Source organism: Phoca vitulina, unplaced genomic scaffold (genome assembly GCF_004348235.1).
Source record: "Phoca vitulina isolate PV1807 unplaced genomic scaffold, GSC_HSeal_1.0 scaffold9, whole genome shotgun sequence".
Taxonomy (NCBI): Eukaryota; Metazoa; Chordata; class Mammalia; order Carnivora; family Phocidae; genus Phoca; species Phoca vitulina.
This window is the reverse complement of record NW_022589712.1, coordinates 980,465-1,002,893: the sequence shown is the minus strand read 5'-3', so window position 1 is coordinate 1,002,893 and position 22,429 is coordinate 980,465. Positions and strand designations below refer to the sequence as shown.

General features: G+C 54.6%; 1 protein-coding gene across 1 annotated transcript in view; it reads right to left on the bottom strand.

Moving 5' to 3' along the window:
- Window positions 1-11,587: 11,587 nt before the first annotated feature.
- The window catches only part of THBS2 (thrombospondin 2), a 27,210-nt gene continuing 16,368 nt past the window's right edge, over window positions 11,588-22,429 (bottom strand). Inside the window, exons 15-23 of the mRNA XM_032407463.1 lie at window positions 20,966-21,073; window positions 20,198-20,357; window positions 19,431-19,549; window positions 18,620-18,854; window positions 17,241-17,468; window positions 16,556-16,827; window positions 15,927-16,024; window positions 14,548-14,687; window positions 11,588-13,594 (exon numbers count right to left, since the gene is read on the bottom strand). Coding sequence (XP_032263354.1) covers window positions 13,587-13,594; window positions 14,548-14,687; window positions 15,927-16,024; window positions 16,556-16,827; window positions 17,241-17,468; window positions 18,620-18,854; window positions 19,431-19,549; window positions 20,198-20,357; window positions 20,966-21,073 — 1,368 coding nt within the window. The 3' untranslated portion in view covers window positions 11,588-13,586. The remainder of the gene's footprint in view (window positions 13,595-14,547; window positions 14,688-15,926; window positions 16,025-16,555; window positions 16,828-17,240; window positions 17,469-18,619; window positions 18,855-19,430; window positions 19,550-20,197; window positions 20,358-20,965; window positions 21,074-22,429) is intronic.

Here is a 22,429-nt window from a genome sequence, read left to right as displayed (position 1 = left end):
TCCGGGGGGTTACAGCTGGAGTGACAGGCATTGGGACAGTGGGATGGCATTCAGGGAGGGGCAGGCTCTCAACACGGAGCCGGTGCATTGGCCTCTGGGGAAGCCTGATGGTTGCCCCGACTGGATGCGGGGCAGAGGGAGACCGGATCAGACACAGGCCTGCAGCCACGTCCAGGCTGAGGAGAGCAGGGCGCCGGGTCTGTTTGGCGATCACACAACGTGACAGTGAAATACTCAGTGAACTGCAAAGTGCAACCACTTGTAAGGTGCAATCAGTGGACTATTTCTTTTCTGTGTATCAGGAGCCAAATTTCTACCTAAGATCAAAATATGCATTTAATATCTATCCAGCACGGAGACTTTCCTGTGGTTGCCATGGACAAACACCGAGGCATGACCAGGTCCACCGTTCACAGCAGCAGGCTTGCAGGACGCGCATCCGAGGCCGGCCACAGCATCATCCCACGGCTTTTCCCTGTAGCGCCTACTGTTGGGATCTATTCACATGAACAGGTCCGCTCCGCTAGGTTCTCTTCTCTCTGGTCCGAAGAGTGTAAGACCCATGAAGACCCAGGTTTCCAGGCCACTGCTGGATGGAGGAGTGAATGGATAACCATGTCCCTTTATGACTTGAGACCCAAAGGTTTTCCAAGACCGCGTGTGGTTGCTTCTCCTCTGCTGGATCTGCTTACCTTCCTAATTCTGTGTCCCCCAGGCTCACACACAGGCAGTAAGCCTTCCTCGGGGCAAGCTGGACGTGGAGCCCTGGGTCACCCCCGCCCCGCTCCACAAGCCTGGAGCGCAGCCACATGCGTTTCTGGGGAGCTGGGCAAGCCCTGGCCCCGGCCAGTCCCTCCGGGCCCGCGTCTGCTCCAACGCTGAGCACAGGCACGCACGTCTGCTGGCCCGGCCCCGACGGGTCGGCTCTCTCCCCCATCAGCAGACCCAGAAGAGGCAAGTGTCTGCGTATGTGTGTGCAGCGCTTTGCGTGCGGCCAGCATCAGTCAGCCCAGGAATCTGGGTGCTTCCTGCCCTGGGTCATCGCAATTGCTCTTCTCTGGGAAACGTGGGATCTTGGTGTTTGATGAAATTCATATTACTTATTTAAGGTAAATTTGAAGCTTTCCATTTCGTAATAAAGTAAAAGCTAGATGTATTCCCCCTAGCCATTAAGGGAACCACAAATGACTTGCTGATTTTTTTTTTAAAGAAATGTTTTTCAAGTCATGTTTTGGCAAGTAATGTAATAGCTATTTCGGGGTTTTGAGCTTTTCTTGACTAAGATTTCTTCAGTTTAAAAATAAGAAGATAGGGGTGCCTGGGTGGCTCAGTCATTAAGCGTCTGCCTTCGGCTCAGGTCATGATCCCAGGGTCCTGGGATTGAGCCCCGCATCGGGCTCCCTGCTCTGAGGGAAGCTTCTCCCTCTCCCACTCCCCCTGCTTGTGTTCCCTCTCTCGCTGTGTCTCTCTCTGTCAAATAAATAAATAAAATCTTAAAAAAATAAAAATAAAAATAAGAAGATATATGAAACACCATGATGAGATTAATACCCCATAATTTAGTGTTATTAAAATACGTAAAACTTGTATTTTATTAAACTACCAGGGGAACCCAAACACGAAATCAACTCCAAACAGTGTCTGTAATAACTGAAGTGGGTCTCAACAAACAAACACACACACAAAGAACGAACAGGACTTAAAACTTCCAAATCCTGGTGGAAGAAAGACAGGTAGGGGTCTCTGAACCACAGGAGGCCACCGACAATGTGAATTCGGGTTGTGCTCCGAGGAACTCAGCGACGGGGAGGGAAAGCAATGTACTGAGACCCTGGGGGTCCATGAGACGCTCTGAGAGTCTCTGTGCCCTGCAGGGTCCCCATTCTACAGATGAAACAACTGGGTTTCCGGCAAGCTCAGAAACGACAGGCCTGGAGTTTGTGTCCAAAGCTTACGCTTCCTGTTACAAAGCAGCGCCTGCTTCCACAAAAGGAAACTTGTGTTCACGCACAGGTAAAATCATATCCCAAGAGTCACGGGATCAAGACTAGGGATCCTGGTTCCCTCACATTTTGCTTTAAGATCATACACGGCCTTTCGGTGCCTCCACTGAGGCCCCCATTTGCAGAAAGGATCACTCTGTCTTCCTGGACCAGCTCATTTGTTATTAAAACCAAGTGAGTAAATAAGGTATCAAATTTCTAGTTTTCCTTTTTATAATTGAATGGTATTTTAAGTTTAATTTTACCGCATCCAGAATATATTTTGGTAGCAATTTCCCTTTCATCACCTTGCCACTGAGCGTGACGAGCAACAGGAGGGTGGGGAGGGCGGCAGAAGAGCAGGCAGAGAACTCACAGAGACCCCATGCCTCCTGCAACCTCCAGCATCATCCTCGCACTTGGCCAGAGACCCGCCTGGAACCTGCTCTGCCCTCCGGCCCCCTCACTAGGTCGGGAAGACGCTGCATGAGGATGCCCTCTCCCACGGGGAGGTAGGACTGAGGGCCTGCGTCCCTGCTTGGGGACAGCGTGTCTGCGAGCGGCTCGCGTGGCCTTCCTCCACCTCAGCACGCTTGCTCCCGTGGGCCCAGGCTCTCCCTCATCCTCACGCTCCATCTCCACAAACCTAACCCCGTGACCGGACCCTTGGTCCCACCCTCTGAATCCGAGAGGTCCCCGCCCATTTTCTGCTCCTTCAGACCCACAGGGGAGGTGCTATCAGCTCAGGGCCACTCGCATCCCCACCCCTGATGCCGGGGTGACAGGCCTCCTCCGCTCTGCCTCATCGCCTCGGGGATCCATCCGCAGGGCTCAGGTGAGGCTGGACAGACGCTGCCGCAGGACAGACGGGACCTGCCGAGGGGACAGTGGCCAGAGCAACGGGACTCCAGCCCCAGGCCCCGAGCCGAGTCCCACTCAGTTTTCAAAGGTCCTGAACTCTTTGCATTAGTCAGATCTGTTGAAACAAAACCTCATATCCTGATGCCACAAAGGCAGCCGTGCCCACACAGGGGTTCAGGTCGGGGTTCGGCATGAGATGGGGAAGGAAGACAAAACCGGCGTGCTGCCCCTTCCTGCACCTGCAGCCTGCCCTCGCCCTCTGCTGTCAGCACCCCAGAACAAGAGACGGGGGCCCCTCCAGGAGCAGGAATCCCTCCCAGACCCAGACTCTGCCTCAGGAGTCCCAGCACACAGCGCAAAGTGCTGCTTTGAACTAAAAATGGTGACCTCTAAGCTGGGCCCGTGGAATGCCTGCCTTTGGGGTGAACGCAGCAGAAGCCCAGCGTGGACCCGAGGGCACGCCGTCAGGGCTGAGCATGCCCTGGAGGCCGTGCCGCGGGCAGGCTCTGGGTGAAGGCCTGAGTGCGGGGGGGGGACGGCTGCTCTGCCAGGAAGTCAGTGCCCAGACGTGCCCTGTCCTGCCCGGGACGGACCTTCAGGGGCAGAGCTGTCTCCACCGCAGGAACCCCTGCTCTGTGGGAGCTGCCGCCCCCGTGGCACCTCCGTCCCTCCCCCCTCGTGCGAGGAGACGGGCTCTGGCACTGAGCCCCTTGCAGCCCCTTCTTCCTGCTCAGCCCACAGTGAGTGCAGCTCGGGCCGAGGGGCAGGGGGAGCCCCGGGGCTAGGGGAGGACAAACGCCAGATCCCTTTCTTTCACAGGGACCCTCTGGTTCCTCCAATAGCCTGGGGAGACCTGCGCTGGGTTGTGCTCAGCAATTCACACTCTGGGTGTGTGTGTTAATCCTCTCCCTTCCCAGCTCCCAGTCCAGCTTCCCAGAACCACCTCCAAACGAAATGACCTAATCCCACACCCGTGGCCATGCTCTGCTTTAAGGGAACCGAGCTAAGACAAAGCCCAATTACAAAGTTTCCTTGGTTATTAGAGAATCAACCCAAGGAAACTAATCTTTTGTTATCATAAAAGCTGTAACCACCAAACTCTGGTAAGCATCGCAGCATGACTGCCCGGTCCTCTGAGGATGGAGCCGTCTGGGCGTTCGCACGCTTCCTGGGAAGCCCGCTGGCTGGCCCTGCGGCTGGCCCTCCCTCCGCGCCTCCCCTTTGTCTGGGGTCCATGGCTCACCATCCTTTTTCCAACAGCACAATCGTCTCTTAGCAAATCGACCTACAGAGGAACACATTGAAGCTTTTACAAATGCATTCCTCTGGAAGGTTACACCCAGGACGTTTTGATTAGGTTTTGGGTGTTTCTGAGATGCTTCTGCGTCTCCTTCGGCGGTTGCTGCTTGGGGAGGTTGCCCTCTGTGCCGGGGGCCTCACGCATCCCAGGCTTGCTGCTCCCAGCTTCGTCCTCCCACACACAGGGTGCCCCCAGCTTGCTCCCATTTCTCACACTTGCCCGGGTCTGGCCAGGGCGGGTGGTATCACGTAATATTGCTCTAAGATGCGGGGAGGAGCCTTGAGCCCGGCTGAGTCCTGAATGTGCTCCACTTTCCTCTCCAGGCTTCCTCGGCCTCATTTTGTTCCTGCCGAGACCTAACGGAAGTTCCTCTTGGAAAGAGGTTCCCTTATAGAAGGCTGCTGATGCAGCCCGTCCTTCCGCCTGCGAGTGGCGCCCAGCAGGTGCACACTGGTGTTAAGTCACCTGTCACAGCCGCGAGGGCTGGAGAGCTTTCATCCAGACTCCCCTCACGTTTTCAGTTCTTTTAGGAATTTTGTCCTAAGTATTTTTAATGGGAGCTTGTACTTTTTCTCATAAGACAGACAGTAATGTGAGGGTCAAGAAAAAGGTGAAGGCTCACTCCTTTCCACTGGCATCTTTGCTTCAGGACCCCTTCTGTGGGTGCATCCTCACCCGCTCAGGATCTTCCAGGTCAGGCCCAAATCCCAAGCTCTCCGTGCCGCTGATGGCCTTCCTGTGGGGTTAGGAGGAGCAGAAGGACCAGGTGAGCTCGCCTGCCCGGGTCCCCATCCTTCCGCAGAGCCTCTGCAGGGAGCATTTCCACGTTCCCTGAGCCCAGCTCAGGCTCCCCACGCCAGCTCTGTCCTCAGCAGCTTTGCTAGCCCAGCTACTCTTCCTCCAGAATCTCCCGGGGCTCCCAGAGCCCCTGTCCTCCCCTGCAGTGGGCACGCCTCTCTCCTGCCCGCAGGCTCCCTCTCGTTCTCATCTTCTACCTTCTCCAAATCACCTCAAGTCCAGTTTCAGTCATTGCTACTGCTTTTAATATCCTTTAATTCTCGTAGTAACCCCGTAAGGAATGTGTTACTTCTGCTGTGTAATAGATGGGGAAACAAGCTCAGGATAGTCGAGTCACTATCCCAGAGACACACAGCCGGCCGGTTCATGGCTGAGCCCACAAGGGCTGCAGAACCACGTGCCTGTCCAACATGAGACACGACACTCAAAATGTCCAGATGTCTTCAAGGCTGAGTCTAGTAACTTCCATGCAAATAACAATGATCATGGCTTTTCAGGGGCTGCCTACTGTCGGCGAGCGCCTCCGCTCAGAGCCTTACTTCCACAGGTCTCTGAAGGTTCAAACCACACACTGAGGGTGTTGGGACGGGCCCCTCGATTCCTACATGGCCAGCCCGACGTGCACAAGGCCTGAAGGACTTACCCAAGCCCCAGCTGAGTTCAGGGTCCGCACAACTGCATCTCACGGGCTCCTGGACCCACAGTCGTCTGCAACAATCATTTATTCATTTAACCCAATAGTCCCCATGACTATTGAGTTCAGCCACACTCTTGTAGCTGTGTAGACAGGCTGGGGATCCGGGTGAGGAAGACCCATCGCCCGCAGGCTGGATGCACTCCCAGACTCGCTCCCGTGAGTGACGGAGCCCTGCTGATGACTCGGAAGGCCCCCGCCCGCAGGACCGCCAACCCCAAAGTCCAGTCAGGCAGTTAACACCCCCTTCTGCTCTGATGGAATCCATCAGAAGGCAGCAGCAACCCCAAATCCAGACTCTCAAAAAGATGGAGTTCCTCACAAGAAATCTCGGGCGCCCCACTCTCCATCCGGCGGCCGGGCCTCAGAGAAGCCGCTCGCTGTCCCGAGCCTCTGTTTCCTCACGGGGAGGACAGAAACCAACAGGAAACACAGGATGCTTAGAAAACAGTGTCATGCGTGCCCAGTGTCTGTCCCAGCCTTCCCTCAGGAAACACGTGTGCACACGCACCCACACGCGTGCTCTCCCACGGCGTCTGAACAAACTCCCCAGTGTAGGAGTTTTCGACCCTTCAGGATCAAGGAGGTCTTTGAGAAACAAGGAAAGACTGGTGGTCAGAGAAGCGCCCAGGTGCACTTGCTCCTCATTCTTCGTGGCGGCTTCGAGGGGTCCAGGGTCTCTGTCTGAGAGCGACCCATGGCTCGCGTCACCCAGCCGGCTTCTGCGGAAGAGACAGGGCTGCGTGGGGTGGAGGCCAGGCCGCGGAGGCTCAGCAGGTGAGGTCACAGCGGCTTCTCCAAATACCGCGTCTGCCGAGCGGTCTCTCCTGAAGCAGAGGTAAACCTCCGTGACCGCCTCACTCTCCCCGACACCCCAGCTTGCCTGCACCCACAGGGACGAGCAGGGGTCACCCTGAGTCACTCTGAGCCCAACACACCTCACCTCACTTTCTCTCAGGGAAGCTCGGGGTGGATATGACTGTTCCGTCTCCCAGCAGGAAGAGCGAGGCTCCGAGGATGTGAGTCAAGGTCTGAAGTCAGGTCACAGACACCGACTCCAGGGTCTGTTCTCACCTCTCAGCCTCTTTTCTTTCCTCCCAGGTCAGGATCCCACCAAGTTTAAAGGGAATGAGGAGGCCTGGCAGGAATAAGGGCCAGAGAGAAAAAGCAGAACCACAAGAGAAGGGTGGAAGGTTGGGGGCGTCCTCACGGCCCCATGCTGACCTGTCCCTGTTCACCAGAAACCTGTATGTTCACAAAGCAAACGTCCTGAAATCAGTTTGAGCAGCTCGTTCACGGAGCATGTACCACAGTTAGACCCTGTGTTCCTCACGGTCCTTTTTCTCATCAAGGTGAAGTTCATGGAACTCCCTGCTCAGTGGGGAGTCTGCTTCTCCCTATTAGCTATTTTAATGGGTACAGCCTGGTGGGGTTTCATGCATTCACGACGTGGTAAAACCATCATTTCTGTCTAGTTCCAAATCATGTGATCACCCCATCTGTGCCCACTGAGCAATCATCCTGCGGCCCCCGGAGACCACCTGTCTGCTCTGTCTCTTCCAGCTGCTCTGGATACTTCAGATAAATGTAATCATACAATATGTAACCTATATCTGGCTTCTTTCTGCGCTTCCTCCTATTATGGCTGAATGATACTCCACTATGCGGATAAGCCTCATTTTGTCTACCTATTCATCTGCTGCAGGAAGTTTAAACCGTTTCCACCTTCTCACTGTTGTGGATAATGTGTTAAGAACATTCGGGGACAGGTTTTTTTTTTTTATTTTATTATGTTATGTTACAGTACATCATTAGTTTTGATGTAGTGTTCCACGATTCATTGTTTTCGTATAACACCCAGTGCTCCATGCAGAACGTGCCCTCCTTAATACCCATCATCAGGCTAACCCATCCCCCACCCCCCTCTAATAACCCTCAATTTGTTTCTCAGAGTTCATAGCTTCTCATGGTTCATTTCCTCCTTCAATTTCTCCCCTTTCTTTTTTCCCTTCCTTCCCCTAATGTCCTCCATGCTATTCCTTAAGTTCCACAAATAGGCGAAACCATATGATAATTGACTTTCTCTGCTTGACTTATTTCACTTAGCATAATCTCCTCCAGTCCCATCCAAGTCAATGTAAAAGTTGGGTATTCATCTTTCTGATGGCTGAGTAATATTCCGTTGTATATATGGACCACATCTTCTTTATCCATTCATCTGTTGAAGGGCGTCTCTGCTCTTTCCACAGTTTGGCTATTTCGGACATTGCTGCTATGAACATCAACATCATCCTGATCAAAATTCCAATGACTTTTTTCAAAGTGCTGGAACAAACAATCCTAAAATTTGTATGGAATCAGAAAAGACCCCTAATCAGCAAGGAAATGTTGAAAAAGAAAAACAAAGCTGGGGGCATCACATTGCCCAATTTCAAGCTATATTACAAAGCAGTGATCACCAAGACAGTATAGTACTGGCACAAAAACAGACACATAGACCAATGGAACAGAACAGAGAACCCAGATATGGACCCTCAACTCTATGGTCAAATAATCTTCGACAAAGCAGCAACAAATATGCAATGGAAAAAAGACAGTCTCTTCAATAAATGGTGCTGGGAAAAACAAGTATTTTTTTAAAGATTTTATGTATTTATTTGAGAGAGAGAAAGACAAAGCATGAGCAGGGGGGAGGGTCATTGGGAGAGGGAGAAGCAGGCTCCCTGCCGAGCAGGGGTCCCCTGGGGATAAGTATTTGTCTGAGTTTCTGTTTCTAGGTCTTTGGGGTGTGTATCTAGGAGTGGACTTGCGGGGTCACATGGTAACTCTGTGTTTAACTTTTTAAAGAACCGCCATACTGTTTTCCACAGCAACTGATCTTTTAATTAAACAATAAATATCACAGGAGTGCCTGGGTGGCTCAGTCGTTAAGCGTCTGCCTTCGGCTCAGGTCATGATCCCGGGGTCCTGGGATCGAGTCCCCCATAGGGCTCCCTGCTCAGTGGGGAGCCTGCTTCTCCCTATGCCGCCCCCCCCCCCGCTCATGCTCTGTCTCTCTCTCTCAAATAAATAAAAATTTAAGGTGTACTCCCACTTTTTTAATCTCTGAAAAATATACCACTAGAAAAGAAAGATCCTGGGAATCTAAAACAAAAGTAATTATCTAAGAAGTCCTTTAAATGAGAGATCGTGGCATTCTAGCAATGGATTTCAGGACGGCAGATATCATATCCTTTAACAAATGACACGCCACAGCCCAAACTCGGTCAGCTGTCTGGGTGCCAGGATAGGCCGCTGGAGCATGCTTCCTTGTTCCCTCGTGCGGGAGTCTCCCCAAACACAGAAAGAAACTCCAGAATCTGATGGAATCCTCCTGATGTGAATCTCCTGCCTCCTCCTTCCAGAGTAGCTGAAACTCTCTTCCTGAATGCAGTGATTCTTATCTGCAGGGTAGCGACTTCTGAGGAGATCATCCGTGACGGAGAGGCTGTGTCTTCATGAGGTGGTGTGAAGGGTGTGCATAATATTAAGTACAACCTTAAATACATGGCTTTAAATATTCCACATTAAACATATAGTAACACATTTAATGTATGTCTTGTTTAGCCATGTAATTTGTTCCTGAAACCATATTAAAAAGAAAAATAATTCCATTTTTAAGTGGGAAAGATTACGTGCATTCTGTCCCAACCCAGAATAACTAAGCAATTTTCACAAATAGAAAAATAAATCCACGGAACAACAAAACTAATTTATATAAATAATAAACAACAATCTGAAGGTAAATAAATACCATAGAAAATAAAGTGTAACCAAGTTTTATTATATGAACAATTTTTCTTTTTACTCAGTTTTTTTTTTCAAAACCCTTTGGATGTTCACAGTTAACTTGCAGTCAGACTGTCCTTTTAACATAAAGTTATAGCAGAGAGAAAACTCGCCGGGGCAGAGGGAAGGCTGAGTCCCAGTGTGTCCCGGGGGCCGTGCGGACAGGCGGGCAGACACGGCTGGGGCTGGGGGGAGCCGTCCTCCTCCTCACTCCTCCTGGGCAGCTGGCCCCAACACCGACTGTCCCGCGTCCACCCACACACGGGCACTTGACCTAACTGCTCCAGGCGCCGAGGTGGATGCCGAGGGTGTCCGCTGGACTGGGGTGTCAAAATGTCACTTCTCACAAAGCATTTGGTGTGTTTGGGGTGAAACAGCCGTTCTATGGAGAAAGCAACGTCTGAAAAGTGGTAAGAGTTTTCAGGCGGTCTTGTGTCAGGAGACGTGAGTGGAAGCTGGGCCGTGAGGCCGGCCTGCGCTACCAGGCCCCCTGAGCGCCCAGGGCCGGGCCGCCCACCTTGTGCAAGGACAGTGAGGGTCAGCTGGGGGCTGTGGGCTGACACCTGGCAGCTCAGGGCCCAGACTTCTTGGCAGGAGCGCCCTCCAGCTTCCCCTCGCTGTGCTGACACTAGCTGGCCCCGGCCCGGACCTCACTGCCTCCCCGCCCCCTGCGTCCCTACCCTGGGAAGAGGCTCGGCCAGGCTGCGCCTTCCCCAGAAGTCCGGGTTCTTCCCTCCCCAACTGGGATTCCAGGCTGTGGCCCAGTCCGATCGGTTGGAGGGTGTTTCCCCGTCCTTCCCAGAACCTGCTCGGCAGATACTGGGTTTCTTCTTCACGGTGGGCCACTGGGCCAGGGCCGCGGTGGTGTGGGTTTCTCTGCAAGCCCAGGTCCCATTCTGCTGCCAGGGCCAAAACTCAACTTTGTGGAACTCAGACTAACTGAGTAAAACCTGCCTGAGATGTCAAAACCCACAGGAACCCTGGGGAGGGACCCCCACTGAACCTACGGTGGGAGCGGCCGGTGATGGTTCAGGGCCGGGACTCTGTCCCAGAACCGACTCCCCCTGGTGATTATGGAGCCCATTCCGGATCCCTGGGAATCAGGATGTCGACTACCTCATCAACCGGCGGCCCGCGGCAGGGGGTGTGCTCGCGGCGTGCCCAGCTCTTAGCGCTCACTGCGCCTGGGTAACGTGTCGCGTTCCAGCGATGCCTCATTCCTGTCGGTCACAGACACAGTCAGTCCTGGGAGGGGCCAGCCCCGGGGGCCATGGGCAGGGAGCCCCCAGCCCGCCACAGACTTCTACCATAAATCACAAAAAAATGAACATGTGGAGAAACATATCTCAGCCTCATGCCTGCCTCCTAAGCATCAGTACAAAACGTGTCGCTTTTATTTCTCGAGTAAAATGTGCATTAAGCTCCCTCCAACATCACCTACAACCAAAATCACTTCCCTCGTTGATTTCTTTCTAAATTGTTCAAAGGCTTCCTGTTTGATGTACAGGGACCCGGTCTCTCCCTCCACATTTATGTCGCCATTTCACCCCCCAGATTAAAGCAGGGCTTTGTCCCGTCCCGTCTCCCCAGACGGCCTGTCCTACACCTTCTTGCTCCAACGTGCGTGTTTCCCCGTCTTTCCCCCTCTGACTCGACCATAACGCTTGGAAACCCCACACCTCCTGCTACGGGGGGCGGCGTGTGTGTGTGTGGATTTGATGTGCACTCCTCTGTCTCTGTTTGGATCGGGGACAGCTCAGAGAAATACAGGGGCATCGGTGGGGGGTCTCCCGTGTGGTAACGTGCCCCTGAATCACCTCAGTGACGCTAGCGAAAACCCACTGCGCGCCTCTTCTCCCATGTTTGCTGGAGGAGCCGCAGGGGGAAGGGGCGCCTGGTGACCACGTCGTGTTCGGCTCTGGCGGCCGATGGAACCCGGGAGGTCGGCCCTAAACGGAGCTGCTTTCTCCACGAGGACCCCAAACCTACACCTTCACCTCAGAAAGGCAGCGGGACGACCTGCAACCAAACGAGCTCAGTGCTCCCCTGTTGGGGTTTGTCTCCCTTCCCCCCAAGAGAAACCCTGCTACTTCTTTTTAAAAAAGGGAGAGAGATTCATTTATAGAAAACCTTTGTACAATTTATTTCCTGTTATTAATCCTTAAAGTATAAAAATGAGGCTCTAGCTAAATGCAGGGTTTCAGTGGTGAAATGTTGACCATGTGAACAAATAAATAAATATTTACAGTCTTTGGCAGAACAAATGAAGTTTCATCAATCTGGAAGAGAAGTTTGTTCAAAAAAACATAAATAATTTACCAAAAAGCTATGGTACATTCTAAATATTCACATCATCATCCCACAGAACTGTGCTGCTCGGCTAAGGGACGCCAACACAGAAACCTCCGCGGTCTCCACGACCGTTACATTTAGTCCGGTCTCCCACACCCTGCTGTCCTGGGGACGCGGTTCTACAGAAAAGTGCAGCAAAACAAAAAATCACCCTCAAAGGAAGCAACAAACATAACTTTATCAAATGAAATGTGCAAGTTAAGACAAAAGTTATGGATCCTCTCTACTTTACATAGACATGAGATCGCCATCGACAGAAAGGGGAGAAAGATTTGCCCGCCTCAGACAAGACAAACTTCTCTTCTTAAACCCCTTACGTGGAGTGAGATTAATATTTCCTGTAGGAAGATCATGCAATTTAAGGCAAAAAACAAACACACACGAACTTGTGTCTATTGTTGTATGACTGATTAATGGGTGTGTCTGGCAAGGCTTATGCTGATTTTTCTTCAGCATTCCAAGTCTTCAATCCTACGTACAGCAGACAGGCAACGGGAAAAAAGGCCGACTTAGAGCTACTGATGACAGTGTCAGTTAAGGTTCCATCACAAACTCTTCACTATCACCGACCTAGTCCCCTCCATTTTTAGCATGCTTTATCATGACAACATACTGCTGTAAAGCTTGTATCTTGACAGGAAGGTATTTTGTTGTAACTGTATCTTTATATTATCATATATGCGTTATATGTTTATTCCGAGTAATTGTGCGACACGTGTAACTTGACATATTTAAAATAAGTTACTGGTGAATGAAGCTGCATCTACAGTCATTTAATAAATATTAACAAAACAGTTTTAACTGGAGCCTTGGTGGAAAGTGCTGCCAGATTAGGTAAAAGCCACTTTGGCATCGTTTCAAAGCCTAGAACAGGCAGTAGATGCTGGGCGCGCCTGCGGCTGTGTCCGCCCGCTGGTCCGCTCTCCGGTAGCAGAGATCGGCAAGGCAGCTCGACAGGAAGCCGGCAGTGAGGAGGCACAATCAGGGGACAGCCGGGGCGCTCCCTCCAGCCTGCGGGGTGGGGTGGTAGCCGCCCTACCGGAGGCGCTGCTGGGCCCACGTCGGGACCCGCTAGCGCCGCTGTGCAGGCGGGCCCCCCTCAGTCACAGCCGCACCTCTGCCAAGTACGCGGGCCTCCGCGGGGGGCAGGGGCGTGGGGGAAGGGGCTTCCGTTTGTTCTCGTCATTATTGCTAATGTGCCGATTAGAGGGCTGGCTCCCCACGCGTGCGACCGGTCTCCTGCCCTCTCTGCCCCCACAGCACTTCATACTCCAGCGGCCCCGTCTCTGGGGTCGACCGAACGGGACCACCGGCTACCGCAGAGCAGCTCTAACCCAGGAACGGAAATGGCTTCAAGCACTGAAAGTCGCGGAGCAATATTTTTCCTGCTTAATTTATGATAATGGCTTGCGCACAATATTCCCTTCAACTCCATATACACATAAATACAATAAGTAATTACATTTTATGTAAACGTCATTCTTTTTAAACAAACAAGAAAAAAACGATGTAATGCCATGCTCAATTGTCACTGCACAGAAAGTCTCGCGCGTCATCAAGCTGCCTTCTTGTAGTGGGCTGGATGTCCACCGACACTGATCCTCTGAAGGCACTTGGGCTCAGGGTCGATGATGGTGAACGACCCTCAACGTCAAGATCAAGGACAGGAGCTGCTGCTAAAGACAGAGAAGCTGGAAGCACCAGCACATGGTGGGGTCTAGGTGACATAACAGCATCTACAGTACATGTCTGGAGGGACAGCAAGTCTTGCTTAGACATCTACAAAAAGAAAAAAAGCAATGAGCGGAATTATGACGGCTGGACCGTGGGTTTTGTTTTCTTTTATTTTGTTCTACCTGTAACCTAAAGCATCATCTTAAGTTTTTAAAAATCCACAATATGGACGGATGTATGAATGGTTGGATGCATGCGTGGAAAGAAGGAAAGGAACGTGTCATGTCTTGAAAGACAACCCAACCGACGGAAAAAAAACACATCACCAGAAGCAACGTTCTCATGTTCCCTTTCTCGCTTTATGTGTAATTTTCAGTGTGTGATTGTTGAGAGGTACCTCGGAGCCTCACTGACCTCATGAGTAGGAGGGGATATTTTCACGCACTTATGAAAGTATGGGGTCAGACCAGATGGGAGCAGCCTTCCAGGTCTGCAATATTGTGATTCAAATACATTCTTCGAGAGATAACTGCAGAGATCCCCCTCCCTGCTTGCTTCTTTCCTCCCTCCCCTCCCTCCTCCTTCTTCCTTCCTTCCTTCCTTCCTCCCTTCCTTCCTCCATTCCTTCCTTCCTTACTTCCTCCCTTCCTTCCTCCATTCCTTCCTTCCTTCCTCCCTTCCTTCCTCCATTCCTTCCTTCCATCCTTCCTTCCTTCCTCCTTTCCTCCCTTCCTCCCTTCCTTCTTTCCCTTTTTTTAGCAAAGGTAACATTCTAAAATGCCATTAGAGGTCCAGAAGGTATACAAAATGTACACAGCTAAAGGATAGAGCACAATGTGAATAGGCAGAGCCTGTGAATAATTGGAAAGTGTTTGTTCTACCAAAGGAATTCACATTCAATTTAAAACAAATAGATAATGAAACAAACAAACAAAAAAAAGCTGACCAAACAAAACAGTTGCTTATTGCCCTAATGTGCTGTGTTTATAAAAGGAAAGTTAAAATGCATGTCCCTTCCCCATTCTCTGTGCCGCCCACACAATGGTGTTCTCACCCACCTCTGCATTCATATTTGAGGTCCGAGAAATAGACCATTTCTTGAGAGAAGACAAACAGACCCAGCCGCCCACCAGCGTAGGTTTGGTCGTAGACTGGTCCTGAGTCTGCCATGACCTGCTTTCCTTCATGCACTAAGACTCTGAAAACAGGGCGCAGGAGAAAGAAAGAGGGCGTGAATGCCGGGGGGTGGGAGGTCAGCTCTCTCCTCATGTAGCCAGCAGCAGCAACAGGTCACGGGTCCACGACCCCCCACTCCCCGTAACTGGCCCCTCAGCCACAGTCGGAGAGCTCTCGGTCCCGAGCTCCAAGAGCCAAACATCTGCCCGGTGGAGGGAGGATCACTTCCAGGCCCCTCTGCCTGGGCACCAGGTCCCCACCACCCGGGCCACCCTCCCCGTGGCCTGCACATGGTGTCGAAGCCACGCACTCACCTGCACCGGCCCACTAGGCTGGGACTGCGTGGTGACAAGGACGGGGCTCAACCCTAGTGCCCGAAGCAGGACTGCATGCGCTAACCCCCCCGCCCCCCCGACAGGAGGGCGGCTCGTGGGCGAGGAAAGTCCACGCCCAGACAGCGCGTCTGTGCTTTCCCTGCCCTGGTCCGCTCGTTCACGCTGCAGACACACAGTCCTGGCCTCCGTGAAGAATCCAACCCAGCCCTGCCCTTTCTAGCCAAGTTTAACTTTGCAAAAAAAAAAAAAAAAAATTTAAATCATTCACATTTGTTTTCATCAAAATCAATTACAAAAGCTGCCATGCCAAAAGAGCAAAATACTGTTAGCTTGATATCTGTGAAAGTTTTATTTGAAGATGTGTTTTAAATTCAGCCATTCACATACCAGAAATAACTATGAATCTGTTCTCTGAATGAAGAACATGTTAATTTTGCTAAGATGCAGTTAATTTGCACTTTCTGGGGACGTCTGTGTGGCTCAGTTGGTTAAGCATCTGCCTTTGGCTCAGGTCATGGTCCCAGGGTCCTGGGATCGAGCCCCGCATCGGGCTCCTTGCTCAGGGGGGAACCTGCTTCTCCCTCTCCCGGTCCCCCTGCTGTGTTCCCTCTCTCACTGTCCCTCTCTGACAGATAAATAAATAAAATCTTTCAAAAAATAACATACTTTCTGTCCTTTGCCCAGAACATTCATTAGGAGGAAAGATGCTCGTCATCCTCCGAGTTACATGAATAAGACAAGTTTGATTTTCTCCTCTTCCATAGATTTTTTTAATAAGTGATGTGCAGTAGAAGATGCAGGATAGAAAGCGTGAAGCGGAAGAGACCGGAGGACAGCATGTGAGTTAGAGTTCCCACTGGCTGGTATGTCTTTAATGCTCAGACTTGCGTCCTTGGGGGAAGGAGCCGGCGCTGAGCCTCGCTCACCTTATGTAGCCCGTCTTGGGCCTGTGGGCCAGATGCCACCTGTAGGCAGTGTAGTCTTTCCAGCCGATGTTTCTGGGGTCGTGCCATAATGTACGCACCTGCGGGAACACATCAGTCAGAGTCCAGCTGGCACCTGAGTGTTGACCACGCCTCGCAGCGCCGCATGGGAAACAAAGACGTTACTTTGCAATCCATCCCTGCGGCTCTGGCAGCCCTGAGCCCGACTGGTGGGTTTCAAGGCCTAAATCTCTCGTGTGTCTCGAATCCACCGACAGGGAGCAGTGTGGTCCCGAGCTAAGAGCCATGGATTCAGGGTCTCCACCCTCTGCTGCCTCAACACGGGGCCTTCAGCAAAACACCTAACCTTAAAACCCAGTTCTCCCTATCTCTAGAAACGTGTTTAACTTACAAGAGAATCATCAATTGTGTTATAAAAGCACCAGGCCTGGCATCTTTAGTCAGGTAGATTCTCCATAAAAGAGGGTTAAAACCAGCGTAACTTGAGTTAAAATTGATGACAACACGGAGGGGGCATCTTCGGATGGGGCGTAGCCTGCTCTCTTGAGAAGCCATGGTGGCTGCAGGGCCAAGTCCAAGGGCCCGGCACCCGGCTGCCTGGGCATCCTCACCTGACCCTCGGTGTTCCCAGTATGCCACAGGGCGTTCCTCAGGTGCTCGCCGGTCCCCGTGGTGGAGTTCACCACCTTGAGGGACACGCCAGAGTAGCCGTAGGCCCGGGTGGGCTGGTCCTCCCAGTAGGTCTGCGTGACCTGCTTCCACATCACCACGTAGAAGCGGCTGCTGGACTGGTAGCCGAACACGAAGCCGGCGTAGTCATCGTCCCGGTCGGTGTTCACGTAAAACGTGCCGCTGAAGTCGACAGACCCAAACTCATCAAAACCTGGGTGCCAGGGAAACATTCAGTGGTAGGATTCAGTCGGAAACGGCCTTCAGGGAAAGGCCGGGATTAGCCCGGGGTCAGTGGATGCAGATATTACGAGGTTCACCTCGGGGTCTGCGACCCGGACGTGACTGACAAGTGTGGGATTTGATATGTTCAGACCCCACGTGCAGTGTTAACTGAGCTTTACTGTATCATGGAACATTTCATAGACCAAATCCATAAAATAAATGGCATACTGGCATGAAATTCCCAATGTGTGACTCCCCAGTCCCTCGTCGAGACCATTTAGGCAGACGTGGAAGGACAGGGACTCCCGAGAGACCTCCCTAATCTGCCGCACGAGCCTCCCGCGTGCTCCCTGGGCACCTTGTCCCCAGGAACCAAGGACGGCGCAGATCTCCAAGGCTCACCAACAGCAATGCCGGGGTCCGAGTTGGCCGTCTGCACCAGCTCTTTGCCTTGATGGCGAATGACCCAGTTGGGGTCGATCTGAGTGGTGCCCTTGGGATCCAGGTGGACCATCTGGAAGTTCCTGAAGTCAGTTTCGCTGATGGCACTGTTTTCGGGACACACATCATCGATGTCTGGGATGCTGTCATTGTCAAAGTCGTCCTTGCAAGCGTCCCCACGCCCGTCCCCTGCCGCCAGGAGAAGCAGGAGAACGAGAAAACAAAGTAGATGGTTTGGCATCTGCCTTTCTGGAGCATCCTCACACGCTTGCTGGGATGCCCCGAGGGTCCCCACTCGACACTGGGCCGCGGGGCCTGGGGGCTGTCAGCTAGAATGCCAAGCTGAACTTGCAGCTTTGCTTTCTGATAGTTTTCAGAACTTCTATCACGACCTTTCTTCATCATCCTGCCCCAGATCTTCGGATTTAAAGCAGAGTTCTTACTCTATAAATGACTTTCCCTGGGGAGGTTCTTTTTTCTGGAAGCTTCTTTCAACTTGTCAGTGAGGTGGTAGAAAGAGTGGGGGTGCGCGGCAGGCCCAGACCGCCGGCTGCATGCGGGGGACTGCGGCCCCCACAGCGGCCCGTGTGCGGTAAGCATGACCACCCCCAGGCCGATGGAGGCTTCCTACACTAGCTCGTTTGGGAGCCAACTGCTTCAGAAGGAGAAAAAGGTACCAAGTTCAGCTAATCTCCTGTCACATTCTGGGAACCAGTAACATGCGTCCACCAAGGGGGACGCAGGCGCACACGCCCGCATGCATGAGGACACGGGAAAGCCCTGCGCGCTCTGGGCGAGCCGGCCCCGCCCCCCCACACGTCCCACAGGGCGGCCTGAGCGGAGCACCGTGGGTCCAGACAGGCTTCCCGTGTCCCACTGGAAACATCCGCGTGGCTCGGGGGGGAACCTGGAGCCACCCTCTGATCCCGAGTGCCCGTGCACGTGTGAGTCACGTCGGCTCAGACGCCCACACCCCGTCTCCGCTCCTGGAGGCCGAGCAGGGCCACACGCACCTGCCGCCAGTTTCTCACGCTTCCCCAGAAGCCCCGAGCACGGCCTGCTCCTCATTATCTACTGGAGACCCTCCCTGGGGCCCCAATCCTGCGGCGGCCCCCTGGGTGGGGTCAGCTGCCTGGAAAACCAGTCCCTTTTCCTGATAGTTCACACCCACCATTTTTTGCTTGCTTTGCCCTCGAAAGACTAAGTCCCAACCCTCACTGTCATGACGCCGGGTCCCCACCTCATCCCGTCTGTAACGGGCGCCTCTCTGCAGAGACGGCCAGTAGCTGTGGCCCCTGCCCCCGCAGACTTGGGCCATGGGCTCCCCGCGTGGCACCTACCATCCGAGTCCTCCTGGTCTGGGTTGGACACCAGCCGGCAGTTGTCCCTGTCGTCGGGGACCCCATCATTGTCATCGTCCGAGTCACAGGCGTCGCCCTGGCCGTCGTGGTCGTGGTCAGCCTGGTTGGCGTTGGATATGTAGGGGCAGTTGTCCTGGTTGTTCTGGTGGCCATCCTCATCGATGTCCTCGTTGTTGTCACACTGGTCTCCCACGAGGTCATTGTCCACGTCGGTCTGGGGGACAGAGCAGGACCCATGCTGAGCGCCCACCCAGGGCGCGGGCCTGGGCCGCCTCGTGCACCTGAGCGGCTGAGCCCTAGGGAGGGCTGTCGGCGTCAGGGGGCGGCTTCGGGACGCTCCACCCTCCACGACTGCTCTCCACAGGCTCACGTCACGAAAAGAAGACCAGAAAGAATGAACGCCACAGAACCAAGTGCCTTTCTGACGTCGTCTGCGATGGGATAGCCCAGGCACGACCGCGATGCGTTACGTTCGGTGTCTTCCGAAGGCAAACCTGGAGAAGCCCGTTCCCATGTCTGCTTCAGGGAAACGGGAAGATAAGTGGAAGGAGGCACGGTCCCTTCAGGAAGGGCGGCGAAGGCACCCACGCATTTGGCCCTCGGCCACCGAGATACGAGAGTGAAGCGCTGAGTTCAGAATGTTTTCAATTAAAATTACTGAAAAGCCTCTGCTGTCACTCGTTGGCAGAGCTAACGGATAAGCCATGAAGACACATCTATCTACGGCTGATAAGGTCCCCGGGCCCCCTTCTGCCCGTGGACGCAGCAGATCGAGCACGTGGTCAGTTACCTGGTCGGGGTTGTGCACCAGGGGGCAGTTATCACAGTGATCGCCCACACCGTCCCCGTCCGTGTCTCTCTGGTCAGTGTTGTAGACGTAGGGACAGTTGTCCCGCTCATTGAAGACATCTGTGGGTATTCCAGGGGAAAACGGAAAAGGCACAGGGCTTTTCCTACTGCACTAAGCAACTTCCAGCCAAACTTTCATTTCACACAAAAGGACCTAAGATTACGGTGAAGTGTAAATATTATTGGATTCGTGGAAGAACATATGTCAGACTCTGAGCTTAAACTAGAGCCCCCTTCCAGGGCACCAGCCTCTCGCGCGGAACGTGACCTGGGGGACCCTGCGGGCAGCTTTGCCACGGCCAACTCATGAGTTGTTAGAAGTAAGGGCATGGGGGGAATATCCTCGGACAGGGAGGCAGGCGCTGCCGTCAGACATGTCTCAGAGGCGCGATCTGGTGAGGAGATGGGACTGCACTCTTGGGGCTCTGACGGGGGTAAGCGCGAAGGACACAGGGCGCGGGACTAGGGGCCTGGGTCACAAGAAGGAAGATGCCACGTCTGCAGCTCTATGAAGGGAGGTCCTGAGGCGGGCGACCCCCCACGGGCCCCAGGAAGGACGGGTCGGGTGAGGTTGGGCTCCCGCAGGAACAGCTAAGCACCGTTTCATCTCGCGCCCGCCGCACGTGCGGCCGGCTCACACCACGCCCACGGGAGGACGATGCCACTCCCGGTCGTGAACCCACGTCTACGGCCAGGAGCAGGACTGACCGTCCCCGTCGATGTCCACGGAGCACGCGTCCCCCTCGCCGTTGTTGTCCGTGTCGATCTGTGCAGGGTTGTGCACATACGGGCAGTTGTCACAGCGGTCCCCGACCTCATCCTTGTCGTAGTCGAATTGGCGGGGGTTGAAGAGAAGCTGACAGTTGTCCTAGGGAAACGCAAGGGAAGGAGTCGGGACCCGCGTGGGAACTGCGCTGGGCTGCAAGTTGCGCAGTCCAGACGGAGCCCGTCACCCAGCCCAGTGCATCTGCCTCCCTGTGACAAAGATGGCACGCTGTGGGCTTCGTGGTGAGAGCAGGTACGTCGCATCGCGCGAGTGAGCTGGCGCGTGAGGACCCGGCCGGGGGCTCGGGGGTCGGGTGGGGGCGGCCGTGATCAGGAACCAGTGGCCTGTCCCGCTGGGCTGCATGGGACGTCACGCACGTCGGCAACACCTTCCTCAGAGGGCGCTAGCAGGTGGGCGTTGCGTTAAAGGCAAGCGCATGCCGCCTGGCGGGCCAGCCGCGCTCCTCCCCGGCCCCCGCAGGAGCGGGCCGGCCCTGTGAGCAGAGCAAGACGCTGGACTGCTGCAGACGTCCCAGCAGAGCGCCCACGGCCCGACGCACTGCTGGTCACCGCATGTCGCCCACAGCCCGCGCCCTGCCATGCGGCGTCGCGTGGGAGGGAATGCGGGCCACAGACGTGTATGGGGCCCGGGGTGGGGCTGTCCCTCCCGGCCGCCCACCCCGGAGGCCAGAGTGGCCCCGCGGGCCCCACCTTCTCATCGTCCACACCGTCGTTGTCATCGTCTTCGTCACAGGCGTCCCCGGTGCCGTCCTTGTCGAAGTCTTCCTGCCCAGAGTTAGGGAGCAGCGGGCAGTTGTCCTGCGAGCACAGGATGCACGCGAGTTACAGATGCTCAGGGGGCACCGCGCTGGTGCCGTCCGGGTCGGGAGCCGTCCTCAGCGGGGACGCCATCCTGCTGCGGTGCCGCCAGACAGAGAAGCTCACGTGCTTCGCCCAGGAGCCCCGGGAAGCTGCCCCCCGAGAGCAGGAACCTGGAGAGCGGGAGGGTCTGCCGCTCGGGAAGCCTGGAGCAGGGCCGAGCCCGCGGGCCCCTTGCTCCCCGCGACCCGGCTCACAGAGCCGCACTCACGCGCCCTCCCCAGCCCGCAGGCGCCAGGAGTCGGGTGTGGACACCCGCTCAGAAACTGAGGCTAGAGTCCAAATCATCTCCCCGGTGAGCTCTTCACAGATGTGCATAACTGACCTAATTAGAAAAGTCATTTTGTTTGACTCCAGCGATGCTCTAATTCAAACCTGAGCTGCATTTCAGGTCTGTTCCCCCGTGCACCACAGAAGTCCCCGGGTGGCCTCCAAACAGAACAGACCCACCCGGGCCACGCCTGGAGCCAGCAAAGGGCTCCCCGGTGCCATCACACCCAGACCCCCCCAGTCCCACAAATGTGATGAAACACAAGCGCTCTCCAGCAAGTTACCACCCCAAGAAAGGGAGCCATGTGGAGCCGAGGATGCAGCTGGAACCACCCAGAGCTCCCAGTTGTTTAGACCCATAAGTTATGTCCAAACGGCCACAACCGCCCCAAATGGGAATGCCTGGATGGGTGGGGGGCGGGAGGCACCTGCAGGATGAACACCTGCAGGGTCAGGCCCCAGGAGTCAGCACCTGCTGGGTCAGCACCTGCGGGGTCAGCCCCCAGGGGTTAGCCCCTAAGGGTCAGCACCTGGGGGTCAGCACCTGGGGGTCAGCCCCTGCGGGGTCAGCACCTGTGGGGTCAGCCCCTGGGGGTCAGCCCCTGGGGGTCAGCCCCTGGGGGTCAGCACCTGCGGGGTCAGCCCCTGGGGGTCAGCACCTGGGGGTCAGCCCCTGTGGGGTCAGCACCTGGGGATCAGCACCTGTGGGGTCAGCCCCTGGGGGTCAGCACCTGGGGGTCAGCACCTGCGGGGTCAGCCCCTGGGGGTCAGCACCTGGGGGTCAGCACCTGTGGGGTCAGCACCTGGGCATCAGCACCTGCGGGGTCAGCCCCTGGGGGTCAGCACCTGGGGGTCAGCCCCTGCAGGGTCAGCACCTGGGGATCAGCACCTGGGGGTCAGCACCTGTGGGGTCAGCACCTGGGGATCAGCACCTGCGGGGTCAGCCCCTGGGGGTCAGCACCTGGGGGTCAGCACCTGGGGGGTCAGCACCTGGGGATCAGCACCTGCGGGGTCAGCACCTGGGGG